This window comes from Tyto alba, unplaced genomic scaffold (assembly GCF_018691265.1).
Source record: "Tyto alba isolate M040663 unplaced genomic scaffold, T.alba_DEE_v4.0 Super-Scaffold_2, whole genome shotgun sequence".
In the NCBI taxonomy this organism is placed as follows: domain Eukaryota; kingdom Metazoa; phylum Chordata; class Aves; order Strigiformes; family Tytonidae; genus Tyto; species Tyto alba.
In genome coordinates, this window is record NW_024881282.1 from 65,952,187 (window position 1) to 65,967,052 (window position 14,866).

Here is a 14,866-nt window from a genome sequence, read left to right on the forward strand (position 1 = left end):
ATTTACCTCTTTTTCTGCATAATAAAAATAAGACATCCAGGAATGATGGGTAGAAACTATTGTGATCTACTTAAATAGTTGATTCTAACTGTCTTTCCTCTGTATCATTGTCCTATGACATGGAACAAGATCAGAAAAGTCAGAATTTTTCTCATGTGACAAATGTAATTTTGTCAAAATTACAACTTTTTCATCTTTAACTACTACTAGAACATGCACAGTCATAACAAAACATTGTAGAAGAAAGAATTAAAATGTTATTTTTACCATTGCTCTTTTACTATTTCTTGATTTTTCATAACATTTAGTAATTCACTCCATAGTCAGATTTCCCAATGAGAAGATGTAGTGTCTTTATTAATTGCAGAAGAATTCAGCACACTCTGAATGTTTTCAGGTTTCTGGAATCATTGAGATGACCATAAGCATGCTCAGACTTAAACAGTACATTAGCACAGTGCTTTTAATGACTTCATATAATTTTTCTTTCCTTTTTTTTTACAAACTTCATAACTATTCTGAAGATACCTGGAAAATGAAGGATGCTAAAAAAATTACCTTATCTCTGCTAAGATGCTGCCTGCACTGGCACACTGAATCGTACTTGGTTATGAGCTTGAAAAGTTGCTTTAATTGACATGACACCAAATATAACTGTGATTAGTATGGGCATGGACCTATCTTGCCTAGTAACTCCATCAGCTGTCCATGGCTAAAACAAATACATGAGTTAATGTTACTCAACGTAATTCTCACGGGCTTAAAATAACATTAGAGAGGAGCTATACTTTAATCCACCCATTCTCATTTCTGATACCACATTTGAACAAAGAGATGTATTTTGACAAGAATTTTCAAGACCATTTATTTACTGGTTTATACTTTATTAGTTCTGTACGTTTATGGATGGTTTTCTCAAGAGAAAAAAGGACAAGACATAGTTAAGCCTTCTTAAGATGTAGCATCAAAATGACATACTTACTAAAGAGCCTTTAGAGAGACCACTAGTTTCAATATATAGTTTCCTATCAAATAAGTTATTTATCCTTCCTGTTTACCTCTGTTGTGATATTGTTTCTTTGCCAATAATAGCTAATCTGAAGGCAGTTTGTAATGGCCTTTCTAATAGCCAGATAGAGTAATAACCTCTACAGCCTCACCTCAGACCCTTGACACAGATAGCTGTTAACAAATGATGATAATAACAAGAATTACTATTGTTGCTAAGCATAAGGATACTTTTTATATGTAGTTTAATCATCCCTTTCTTCTACGATATCTTTTTAGGTTACATATATTATGAAGCAGAAAGTTTATAAGAATTAAAAATATCAGACCAGGAAAAGCCATAGCAGCATTAAATCAATTCATGACTATTCTGTCTGAGGAACTGACAGAGCTGCACCTTTGGGATCATCAAATCTGCTGTTCGTTGTGAGCTGCATGATCATATGGATTCCATAGGCCAGGATCCACAGTAAAACTATAGATGTCACCAAGCCCATCCAGATTCCAGGAGTGAAGAAACCTGTACAGTCACTAGCATAGGAAAACTGTTTGTTTTCAATGTTGAAGCCTTGAATCTGAAAATGAAAAAAGGTAGATAGATGAGTGCCATTAAGCATGGATTGTAGGCCCTACTTTCAGGATATATGTGATAATTACAAAAAACGCACCACTCACACTCTGCCCATTAAAAAAAAGTGAGAACCAAATCCTCTGCATAACAATTTTCCAGGTCCCCTTTTCACCCAGGACATTCAAGATAAAGAATTAATTTTTTTGTCAAGGAGAGGTTTCCCACTTCAGAAATCTGTGTTAGCTTTAGAAGTAAAGTCTTAAAGGGGATGTGTGATCAGTATTGCTGAATGACCACTTAAGAACCAGAAGGCTCAAAACATTTAAAATCATGAGAGTTGAGGCACCCCTAGATCATGACACATGTTGAAATACCCTGAAATTTTTAGCTAATAACACTTTGACAAGCAGAATTCCTGAAACCTACTTTAAAATGTATCTAATGAAGGTGACATTTTTGGCTGAGTTTTAGAAAAAGTTCAAGGAAAAAACAGTTGTGAAACCTTTCTTCCCCCCTCCTTAGACATTAGATACTCAAAACAGGAGAGAGGGCTTGCTTTATTGAGGTCTAGGGTCCATATTGTCTGTTAATGTATGAAATCCATATAAGCTTTTCCAGCAGTTAGAAAAATCTCTCCTTTGACTGGATCATCAAGGTCTGCCACTGACTGAGCTCCTACCATATTATTTTACTCCAAAAAACCCCGAATTTGGGGATCTATTCTGCCTAGCCACCAACTTTGCAAAAAGTATCAATAAACTAAATGCCTTTGAGACCACTACCCTTCTAAAAATGTTGTAAAAACCAGACAAAGGATTAGAAAAACATGAAGAAAGGGAAGACAATCCCCCCTCTACACACTTGTACTTAATGGCATAAGCACTGATTCTTCCAGAAGGAAGAGAATCTAACTGGTGGAAGAAAATGAAGGAAAGAAAGAATTAATCTGATCTGTGGTTTTGAGTCTTTCTTAAATAATGTTATAAAGAAAATGAAGACTGGGATTCTTATGCATTTAATGATTCTTTGAAATGGAAGTCTAAGGAAAGCACCAAACATTATAAATTCACTAGTAAAGAAACAAGACCTTAAAACTATTTTCCATAAAATATTATAAAATAAAATAAAAAAAGGATTATTTTATTTAAATCACTTTCCTCAGCAGGCAATAAGCAAGAAGAAGATCATGGATTTTTACTTTTCTATGTTCCCACTCCATGATTAACATATGTTTTATGATAAACTAAATAGAAATCTTTGTGGCAATAAAAAAGTTTGTACTTACTAGGAAAGCTGTTGGTACAAACACCAAATAAATTAGTTTGTGGCTTGCATACTGTGCTATACCAGTAAGCACTCTGGGTTTGAGTTCATTCATGGCTCAGCCACCTAAAACTAATGTGTATGTAATACATGTTAAGACTAATGTCTATACCTTCTAGAATGCTGACTAATAAAACTGCTATCGTATGCAGAACCATGGACTATTCACGTACTGTGGAGATGAAGACAATTTTAGCAACTCAGGCTCTTCTGGGCCTCTTAGAAGAATCTTTCCAAGTCAGATCATCATAGCTAACTTGTAAAGACTGCCTGCTTTCGCTATAAGCAGTCAGACTTCTGATTAAAGCAGGATTAGTGAAAATAAGCTTTTGGGTTGGTAACTGCACAGTTTTAGAGAATACAGGTGATTACCAAGGCCTTCACTTGTTAAGCCACTGCTTTGACAACAGCTGAAAATGTGAATAATAGTCATGAAATGTAGTCTGAAAGCCTTATTTACAATAAAAACAGATAGAAAGTAGTGATTTATGTCATTTATATTCAAAAAATTGATTGAAATTCTGGAAAACAATACACACTTGTTACCACATTTACAAGAACTCTCTGAAGCACTTAGCAGGTATATTTGGTTTAGAAAGGCTTTACCACTTCTGATTTAGAGCCAGAAATACTGAATTTTATAATGTCAATCCTATTGTGGCTTATTTTGAAGTGGGATTATGCTTATTGAACCTTCGAGGTGAGAGCTTTAATTGTACATTCTTAGAATGCTATGTCTACTTTTAGGCAGGAGATGAAGTATATGCAGTGTTCTTTTATTGTTTTTCTGAAGCCTTATCATTTCTGTGGGGGTGTTAGATCCCAGGTGGGAGATAAAAATGTGACTCCTAACAGCATTTCTACCTATAGAAAAGTTAAAAATACTTACATGTGGTGCTCTAAATTTTATGAACGTAAAGACGGTTTGGATACAGGCCTCTCTACAGCAGAATTTTTCATTTTAGTGTTTTTCTTGGTTATATTAGTTTGTATTTACTGTTAATTTTTTAAATCTTTTTTTTTTTTAATGGAGTTTTCTCATCATTTGACCTTTGACAAAGCCTTCAAGTAAACCATGTAGTTTTCATGGCTCTTAAGTGTACACTGAACATCTAATTTTTGAACTCAGAAATATTTGAGCCACAAAGAATCCTAATATTCTTGATTTTAAGTTTCTGGCAGTTTTTCTTAGGAGCAAAGGGCCTTTTGAACCACAATGACACATACTAAAGAAAAGCAGTGCTTCTGGTGTCAGCTTCCTCTTTAACTTCAAAGTCAATTCTGAGATCCTCAAAAGGATAAAAAGTATCCTCGTAGATCAACCATTCCAGTAACTGCAGCAACAAAACCAACAAAAAACCCGACCAAAAGCAGAGCAGATTTGGTACTGTGTACAGCTGTGAGTGGTGACACCCTAGGCTATGGGCACACCTAGACAGCATCCTTTAGGTGGTAGTGACTGAGCTACCTCCAGAACAAAAGTAAAAGGCTGCATCAGTTCAGCCTTGACTTGGAACAAGCTATGCAAGGCCTCACTCTACAGGTGCTATGTCCCTCTAATACAGTGATACTGTTTTCAGGACCCAACATTGCAAAGTGCAATTGTACCAGCTAGATTGGCATTTGATCCTGGTTTGCTAATTCATTGCACCACATTGACATGAAAAGCATGTTCCTCAGTTTCAGCAACAAGATTTTGTGCTGGTTACAACCACTAAGCAAATCCCATGTGCTTTTTTCACCATGCAGAAGAGCCTAGGGGTTTCTAAACCTCATTCTAATGAGGTTTAGAACAAAGACTGGTACTGAAATCAATCAGATTTTACTACGTATATGTGGAAGATATGGGGAAAGGTATGATCTACTTCAGATAGAACATAGAAATGAGCCCAGAAGGGTGACTTTCTTTTTTTCTCACACAACAGAAAATATCAGAACAGGAATTTTCAGGTTGTATTCCATGCCCAGAACTTGATCAGAGAAAAAGGTCTTTCCCAAGGGGAACTGGAAGTTCTGTTGTCTGAATAGTAGAAGCAGCTCCTGCTCCAAATCAATAAGGAAGGTGGGAAACCTGCTACTTCTACTCTTGATCAAGACCCCAATGAAAGGATGCCTACTAAGGATGGAGCAAGGCCTCTCTCTAAGCTTTAAGAAAGCAGCAGTATCAATGTATATAGAAATTCAAGGAAAAGATATGTTGTAAGTGGATGCTTTGTATTTTCATAGCCCATGCACTTTCATAGACTAGTGATGCCAAAGTCTGACTTCAAAGAGTTGACTAGGCAAAGTACAATTGTGTGGACTCAGGTATTTTTGGGCCTTTCTGTAAAAAATACCACCAGGAGGAACCTTCACAACATTGGTGTGTATTGCTACATTGCTTCTCAAAAAACTGTGGGACTTGACCGTGGAATTTGTGGAAAATGAATCTCAGCATCATTTTCTTTGATGTTTACATTGTTTAAGTACAAATGTAAAATCTGGACTCAGATTACTGAGATTTGGTTTGTTATCAAAATCATAAATACAATTATATCAGTATTTGTATTCCTTTATCACGGGGTTAGCTCATCTTTGACAGAGTCTAGTTTGGAATTATTCCTATAATTTCCATGATCTCTCTAATCAGAGATCTCTTAGTGCAATATTGTTTTAAGATATAAATGTTGATGTGATTCTCCTAAGATGAATGCTCAAAATAATAAACGCAATCATCTACACCTCACATATGTAGTCTGCACTAAAAACACAGAAAATCTATGCCTCATTTAAAAGAAAAAAAAAAAAAAAGAAGACAGCTGCTTTCCTTCTGGATCATTCAGGACTTAGTATTGCTTCTAACTGATGTCCATGGCAAACCTTCCATTAAATCTAATTGCACCCGGCTTTGTTTCTGTCTGTAGGAGTACAGACAGTCTATGTCACTGAAAACAGTAACCACACTAAGATGTACTTTCCTAGGTAAACAAAGTCCAAAGGAATCGAATAAAGACAAAGTAAGCAGCATAAAGCCATCCACATGTTTCCAATAGCAGCCCAATTCATTAAATAGGCATGAGGACTTAGTCATTCTTTGCCTGATTAAGCGCATTTGAGTTTGTTAGCTTTTCTTTTCTGTGGACAACCTCATAGCTTTTTGTTTTTCAAAGCTGTGCTTTCTTATTCTTATTGTTCAGTAACTGCTGTCTTTTTCACCCCTTTACTGAATAGCTGACCTAGGGGGAACAGCTTTTCTTTTACATTTTCCCTCAGGCTGAAATGAAAGTAAGGGCATTATGAATGTGTGTTGTTCAGCATCTACAATAACAAGTAATAGTTCTTGAAATTATCTCTGAAATGGCAATGTGTACTCACTTGCAACCTGGAAATAAAAACATCCCAGTTTTTTGCCTCATTGTTGGTTGGAATCAGCCTTGCAGGATAGAGATTGCTTGTTCCCACCAGCTGACAATAAAATGAATACTCCACAGGAGCAGACATGGCAGAAACATTAAATTTAGCAAACTTTTCACCATCTTGTACAATCTCAACTGAATCTAAGGTAGACCAATTTCTAGCTGAGCCTTCATAGAACTTGTTGGTTATTAAAAACCTAGAAAGACAACAGAGGGAAAGAAAAAAAGTCTAAATGTCAGAAGGAAAAAATTGAAATAACAGAAGGAAAAACTTAATATTAATTTGATAAAGTATTGGTGGCAGATAAAGGTTCACTATTACTAGCTGTAAACATCACAGTTGGCATCTTATCTTGGGATTGTTCATAAGTGAAGAGACTCTATGAATATGTTTTTTCTACTTCTTAGAGTTTCACTTCACAAGCGCATCTTTCCATAGCTGTGGCAGGCAAGGAGCAAATGCAATTTCATTCTTCAAGGGCTTCTGCCAGTGCAGTATTTCATCAGTTACCAAAAGTTTATAATCAGTGGAGCAGAATCTGAGAGACTGTCAGTAGGTCTGCAGTGGCTCTCAATAAATATTTTATGGGATTTTTTGAAAATTGCTTTTATGATAGGTACAGGCATGATAACCATTCTGATTTATCATTGCAATTCTTCCTTGGCTCAGATGCCTTTGCAAGTCTCTGAATTTGCAGCAGAAGACAGAGTTTTCGCTCACTGGAGGGTGGGGAAGAGTCATCAACCCTAGTTTCCCAATTTGTAGTGGGTTAGGCACAAATATTTTCTCATTTTGAAGAGGTCTGTGTATGTGTGGTATTGTAGCAGTTTCCAGTAGTTTATAATCATTTGATTTATATATATGCTACTACCACTGCAATCTGAACACCTCCCAAATGTTCTGAAGCAAAAATAATTGAGAACATCCAGAAGTACATCCTGATCCTTTACAGATCAGGACTATGTCCTAGTCTTTAACACTTTTTACCCACTTACTTTTATGTGATCAAGTTATCTCATAAGGAAATGATAAACTTTTCTACTTATTGTATGTTGCTTAATACTTTAACCCTACTTGGTCTATGTATGTATTGCTCTATATAGTTTGCTGAAGATTTTTTTTGCTTATTGATAACCACAAAGAATTTAGAAGAGGAATCCTTCTAGCAATAAGTGAGACTTGCTACAAAATAAAATAGCCTAATATGTCTATCCACAACGGGTAACACTGTATGTGGATTTTAAAATTTGGGATAATACATAGATGCAATTATGACAGGTTTGAAAAATAAGCAGTCATCTATAAATGTGGCACAATATAGAATATTTTATGTTCTATAGGGTATATGTATATATAGAGAGAATATTCTCTGTTGTTTGTTCAAATCAGTTGCTTTCAGTAGCATGTCATCCATATAGCACAGAGTCTAAACTCAACACAAGCAAGGCTCCTTAGGAGTAACACATAAAATTTGATGGGTTAGGTTGCTACAGTAACTGAGCCTTTTTTTTATTATTATTATTTTTTTAAATAATCTGTGGCTTTGGATTCATGTAACTTCATAAGCCTCAAGAGTTTCAAAATGCTTGGAAGGGACCCTAAAACGCAAAGTTTCATTCAAGTGAGAAAAGGTTGTTTTGTCTTAAGGCATTCCTTACCTTTTGAGCCTAAACATCTCTTTCCATACAACATTCAGCTGCAAGCAACAGTGAAAAAAAAAAAAAATTGCATTTCATCTAGTACACATTCACAAGTATTTATGAAAAATATTCTACTGTTATAAAGTTACAAAATTCAAACATGTATTAGCCTAGATATTAATTACCAGAAGAAACAAGTCTTTTCCTGGTATACAATGCAGCAGACTCTGAACAGAATTTCCATGGTGTCTTTAGCAATGCTATAGGTACTAGCTGAAGGCCTGTTTACTTAAATGTTTGTTCCAACCACAGATGTTGGGTGTGCTCTGTACTTCTGCTGACAAGATAAGAAAAGTGGTAAACAAGGAAATTCTTTGCAGTCTGAAGATATGAAAAAACAAGTTTTATAAGGCTATGTATGTGTGTGCAGTCTAAAGTGACATCCAAGAGAACTCTGTTTCTTCACATTACACCAAAGATAAATTTTATTTTACTTGTAGATTTATAAGAATTAAGGTTCTAATTAGTGAACTAGTTGAGCGTGGTTAACTTAGCAATACAGTCTTTTATCCTTAATATTTTTCCAAACAACTGATAGATGATAGTGTCCAACAAGCATGCGCCTAACTAATAATTGATACAACCATAACTCATTAAATTACAAAAAAGACATTGAAACAACAAAAATCAGTAGAATTACTGCATTTAGTTTAATATTTTCTCAGATGAGAAAATAACAAATAGAATGAGTATGCTATAGCAAATGAATGATGATGAGAGATAACTAGGTGACCATGACAGGCTTGAGAGGTGGGCTCATGCAAACCTCATGAAGTTCAACAAGGCCAAGTGCAAGGTCCTGCGCATGGGTTGAGGCAATCCCAAACACAAATACAGGCTGGGCCATGAGTGGATTCAGAGCAGCCCTAAGGAGAAGGACCTGGGGCTAGTAACAGATGGAAAACTGACTATGAGCCAGCAATGTGCGCTCACAGTCCAGAAAGCCATCTGTATCCTGGGTTACAACAAGAGAAGTGTGGCCAACAGGTGGAAGGGAGGTGATTTTCCCCCTCTACTCTGCTCTTGTGAGACCCCACCTGGAGTGCTGTGTCCAGCTCTGAGGTCCCCAACACAAGAAGGACGTAGACCTGCTCGGGCAGTTCCAGAGGAGGCCACGAAGATAATCAGGGGGCTGGAGCACCTCCCTTATGAGGGCAGGCTGAGAGAGTTGGGGTTGTTCATCCTGGAGAAGGCTCCAGGGAGACCATATAGCGGCCTTCCAGTACTTAAAGGGGGCCTACAGGAAAGATGGGCAGGGACTCTCCATCCGGGAGTGTAGAGATCAGAAAAAAAGGTAACAGATTTAAACTGAAAGAGGGTAGATTTAGATTAGATATAATGAAGAAATTCTTTTCTGTGAGGGTGGTGAGACACTGGAACAGGTTGCCCAGAGAGGTGTCTGCCCCCTCCCTGGAAGTGTTCAAGGCCATGTTGGACAGGGCTTTGAGCAACCTGGTCTAGGGGAAGGTGTCCCTGCCCATGACAGGGGGGTTGGAACTGCATGATCTTTAAGGTCCCTTCCAACCGAAACCATTCTATGATTCTGTGATTCATTTTATTATTTTATCCACAGAACTGAAAGTACCTTTATTTTCAGTAGGAAATGCTGTGTTCCTATTAAACATTAGAGCCAATACAGGAAGCAAACTTTCACACAGACATTATGTACTTCATATATTGTGGCACAAACAATTCCTGGTCATAGGCCAGAATCCCTTTGTGACAGATAACCTAGAGAAGTTTAAATGCCACCACCTGTTACTGATCACTGTCTCGTAGCTATTCATTACAAAGAGAGATATTTCTGAAAAAGAAGCTAGCTGGAATTATTACTGTTTCAAAGATTCAAAGAGAAACACAACTGTTAGGTAAATGACTTTAAAACATAGTTCTTGGTCAATTCTATTCTACACATGTTATGAGCAACAGTCAAGTACTTATCAATGTGAGGAAAATACTAATGCTCTGCTCTTTCATCCACTTTGACACCTTTTCACAGAGAAGATGACAAACAGGTGCTTGAAAGCTGAATGTCATCAGCTGCTGAGAGAGCTGAGATGATGCTTCTCCCACCAAAAACTACTTCCCACTGCTCCTACCCCTAGTGCTGCAGCAGTAGTTCACTTTTCCAAAACTATCACAACCAGGAACACTCCACAACCACATCCAAACAGCTCACCTCTCAATGGCAAATACACGAGGATGAATTGGAATGCTGCACTTTTTGGAGAGAGAGAGAGGGGGAGATGGCAGTTTGCATAGGATGAAGCAGCTGTTGCAGCTGCTAGGAGGAGGTGGGATAAGATTAGCTGCTCATCACAAGGTGATAGACTGGTGGAGGTAAGGGCAGACTCTGGATACAATTCATGCTACTGAACTTAGAGCCCCTTTTATTGACGAATAAATTGGTGTATTTGAATGTGGTCCTCTCTGGTGTCACTTTCTGTCTTCAAGGGATGCTCTCCACCTAAGTAAATGGCTTTTACAAGGGAAAAAAATGTAGTCATGGCTCTAAGCTCTGTTCCTTCCCAACTCTTTACCCTGCTTGTGTTCTGTTTATTGAGGCAGAATGTAATTTTACCAAGGAATCACCTTGAACAAGAAATGTAATCAAAGTGAACCAGAAGGGGAAAACAGAAGTTGCAATGTATCTCTGTGGGTTTTAGAAGCTCTTGACAATAGACATGCTGAGATCAACAAGGTGAATAAAGTGTTCCTGAATCATGAAAAGATCAATGAATTGTTCTGGTTCTGTTGAGTATATCTTATTATTTGCATTATATGCCATGCTATATTGTATTATGTAGCTAATAGAGGCCTAAAATGGCACAACTGTCTCTTAAATCAATAGATAATCCAATAGAAAACAACACAAGTAACCAGGTGTGTCTTTAGCAGAAAGTTATCTTTACAAAGGCTTCTGAGGTGTTGTGGGTTGATGACAGCCAGCAGCCCAGCACCCATGCAGCTGCTTGGTCTCTCCCTGTTCCCAACAGGACAGGGGGAGAATAAAAAGAGCAAAAATTAGGAAACTTGTGAGTTGAGTTAAAGACAGTTTAATAAATGAAAGAAAGAAAAAAAAAAAAAAGTGGTACAGAAGTAATCACACTCTTACCTCCCACAAACAGGCCAATGGACGGTAAATGCCCAAGCAATGACTACCCTGGAAGCCACCTCCCACCTTCTTCCTCTGTGCCACTCTTTACTTCTAAACACTTGTGTCACATATGAAAAATAATAAATCTAGGCATTTTTGTGTCTAAAAACCCTGAGGAACTATTAAAAACCTGGATCACACCTAGACCAATGGAATAAATCAAATTCTCCTGCAAAACACAGTCAGTCTATACTATTTTAATTACTTGCTGGGCATGACAACAGTTAGGACTTCACCTAGTTTCTTTTCAAGTCCTCACCTATTGTGAAGCCTGAGTTTCTTATCCCAGTTTCAAGGGCTGTTTATGCATTTGGGTATTTAGTTATAATATATTCGAGTAGAAGCACAGGTCAAGAGAAACTTTTTGAGTTTTTCTGCCTTCACTACAATAGGATCAAAGGATGTAAAAAAATATTCCAGAATAAGAGAAAACATGAACTATTCACCTTTTGTACTGATGTTCTTCAATTTACAGTGAGTCTGTCTGCAGAGTTGCTTTAAATTTCTTCTCTTCAGATGCACCTTGGATTCATGACCACATTAAAGTTTTCTTCCAGTAATTAATTAAAATGATAAGATTTTAACAAATGACAAAACATAAATCTGAATAATCCTCATTAAGTCCATATGCATGCACTAACATCACATTTGATCTTCTTATACCTGCTGAAGTAATCAAAATCTAACATAAATTTTTCAACTGCCAATCTATTTTTTTTCTGTAGTAGCATCCTAAGGTTTGCAATTTGCTGTTGTATAGTTGAGCAAAATCTATTGACTACTTCAAAGAAAACAACTCCTCTAAGATCTATCAATTAACTTGGTATCTAGTTTTGCAGCGGAGTGTCATGCTCCATAGGATTTTCAAGTGCTTTATGATTCATATTACTTTCTTGGAACTGTCATTTTACTAGAAAGCATGGTATTATGTTGAGGATGATCACATTCAGGACAAATGTAGAAAGCAACCATATTCACTCATGCAGAAAGACATTACAGGAGTGCAGCTAAACCTGCACTAGTATGAGCAAAGATGCAGAATGAGAATCCAAGGCACTGTTTTGGTGGGTTTGTCTGTATGAGAGTGAGATAGGAGCAGCAGAGAGTAGACAGAGAAGCACCAGGACAGTACTAGAGAAAGTGTTATTTTGTGACCAGGAGTAAAAGTAAAGACACAAGTTGGGCAGAGTCTTGGTCTGAGAACAGAGTTTTTGGAATAGGATCTAAGGAAAATGTTTCCTTAATTCCCCATGGTGTTCAGTGAGAAGCATGCCCCTTTGATAATTTTACAGTATTGAAACCAAGAAATGATTGACTCCATCATCAAGGACAAGTCTCAAGGATCCTATAGACAGCTAACTACAAAATTCAGAAAAGTAAAAATACTATACTAACAGCAACCTTATCTGTACATGATGTTCTTTCACAAAGCTCTACATACTTGGAGGGGAGAGATGTTAAAACACAAAGCACATTTGGTTTTTTGCCACCTATTACGGTCTATGATGATGACTGCCAGTGTCTTTGTGCACTTCAAATACAACTCCAAACACATCACTGAATCTCTTCAGCACAAGTCCTTCTGGGTGGGTCCTTTTACCTAAATATAGAATGTCCTTCTATCTCACTGTAAATAATGGTATTTATTCATTTGTGCTTATCATATTGGTGCCATGTGCCTCTTACTCTCTTAACATAATGTTGTTCAAGCTCTGATTGTCTTCTACATTATTACTTTGAACTTCCTCTCTTTGGGTTCCTTGGATTTCAATTTCCTTTATTCAAGACGTCAAAAGCATTTTTGATGGCAAAAGTCATTTGTCCTCCCGCTGGCCAAGTAAACATCCAGTTCATCCTCTGATAAATGCAAATCTAATTCAGTACAATTTCCCTGGCCTGAGTTCTTCCCAAATAAGTTTCTGCAATTAACTGAAGTACCTAAATAAAAAAAGCAGGCCATATTATCTTTGCCAGAGCTTAAGAAAATAATTTAAATAGCTGTTCCTGCTGCTGAGGAAAAAACTGAGGTTTGTGGACCAGCAGCTGTATGAGACCCCTCAAACAGTAGCAGATACTTTCCCCATCCCTATAATCCACTAGTGAGAGCAATAACTAAGTTCTCCCTTTGACTTTTCATCCCAAGTCTTCCCATTCCTTAAATTTTCTTCCATCTTCTCATGGTAGGAGAAACATCATCTTGTCACCATCCATGGAGCAGAAGAATGATGAGTTTTTGCACTCCGCATTAGCCACAAACTAGCTCCAACAGGGTACCCTAATAATCCACATTAGGACTAAATACAACCCTGGTCACGCAAGTAGAATTTAACCCCTAGATCTGTTTACAAATCACAGTTAGATTTCCCTGAGACAGGATCGTGGTCTGATCCTAATAGCAAAACAGGATGTTTCACATACAAGTATCTTACAGTATAGTTATTTGCCTACACCACTTTTTCAGAACTTTACCTGAGCATATTAACATATTCTCTATATAAAGATTGTACGATTGTTCTCCTGTATAGTAACTTCTCAGAACAGAAACCAAATCATCATTTCAAAAACATTTTCACTTAATTCCACTTATTTTTTTTGGTCCTAATTTGCAAACAGGTTTTGTACATCACAAAGATCTATTTAAGAATAAATCATAAGTTACCTTATCTCTAGGCTGCTGATTCCATTCACTGGCTTTGTGTATTTTAATGACAGTCTAAGAATAAGAAACATATTTTTAATGTTAGAGTAGTCAGCTTTAATTAGATCATTGTGACATTTCAATCGGAGGGAATATTCTAAATCAATAGGCAATTACAAAAGTCATATAGCAAAGGTTCAGTACACAAAAATATATGACAAAATATTTCCATAGCTTTTTTTACCCAAGAGCAGGTGCTTCAAAATAAAGGAAAACAGAGATCATGTTTCATTAACATACTTCCAGCTGAATTACTACCTAGTAACTGGCAATACTCCCCTTCAAGGGAATTTTACAATGAAATGATGATCTCATTAATGCCAGTGGAGATTTCTCTGTAAGATTGGGCACAAGAAAACCTGTTTGGACCAAATATAAATAAATAAGGAATTAATGAATGTAAGAGGAAAAAAAATGTGAAAATAAAGAAGCTTCATCTGAACAACTTTTGTGGTCTTGACTCCATCTTTTTCTTCTAAGAATATCCAACTTAGTATTTTTTTATTTTGGATGCTTTAGAAGAAGAAAATTAAATTAGTATTAACTTGACATTGCACAGTTTCTGATTAGCTTTCAGAATCACATGTATTATGATATGAAGTTTCTTGTACTACTCACGTTGTGTTGATGTCTGAGCACTTAGAGGAAGAAATATCCACATTCTGGGTTACAAATGTTGCATTTGTCAAATCTATAAAAACTAAATTGGTGGCTTTGAGGCTGAAATTTCTAGCATAAAAAAGGATGCATATATTATTTCCAGTGGTCACATTCAGAGGAGGATATGATAAACTGTCTTCTTCCTCAGTGGCCATTAATTGTCGTCTTAATCTCCACACTACATCAGTTCGTCCAGAAATCTGGAATAACAGCACATCAACAATTCATCTCCTTTGCAAGAAATAGTATCAATTGAACACAGACCTTCAGCATTCTGTACTACGAGCACCCTTCCTTCTTAAATCCTCAGTCAACCTCAATATTTATTATTGTTTATCTATTTAATTGGCAGT

General features: G+C 36.7%; 1 protein-coding gene across 1 annotated transcript in view; it reads right to left on the reverse strand.

The window, feature by feature from the left end:
- Positions 1-863: 863 nt before the first annotated feature.
- ATP6AP1 (ATPase H+ transporting accessory protein 1) overlaps positions 864-14,866 on the reverse strand; it is a 54,718-nt gene continuing 40,715 nt past the window's right edge. The window contains exons 7-10 of the mRNA XM_009973389.3: positions 14,472-14,713; positions 13,815-13,868; positions 6,257-6,494; positions 864-1,583 (exon numbers count right to left, since the gene is read on the reverse strand). Coding sequence (XP_009971691.2) covers positions 1,374-1,583; positions 6,257-6,494; positions 13,815-13,868; positions 14,472-14,713 — 744 coding nt within the window. The 3' untranslated portion in view covers positions 864-1,373. The remainder of the gene's footprint in view (positions 1,584-6,256; positions 6,495-13,814; positions 13,869-14,471; positions 14,714-14,866) is intronic.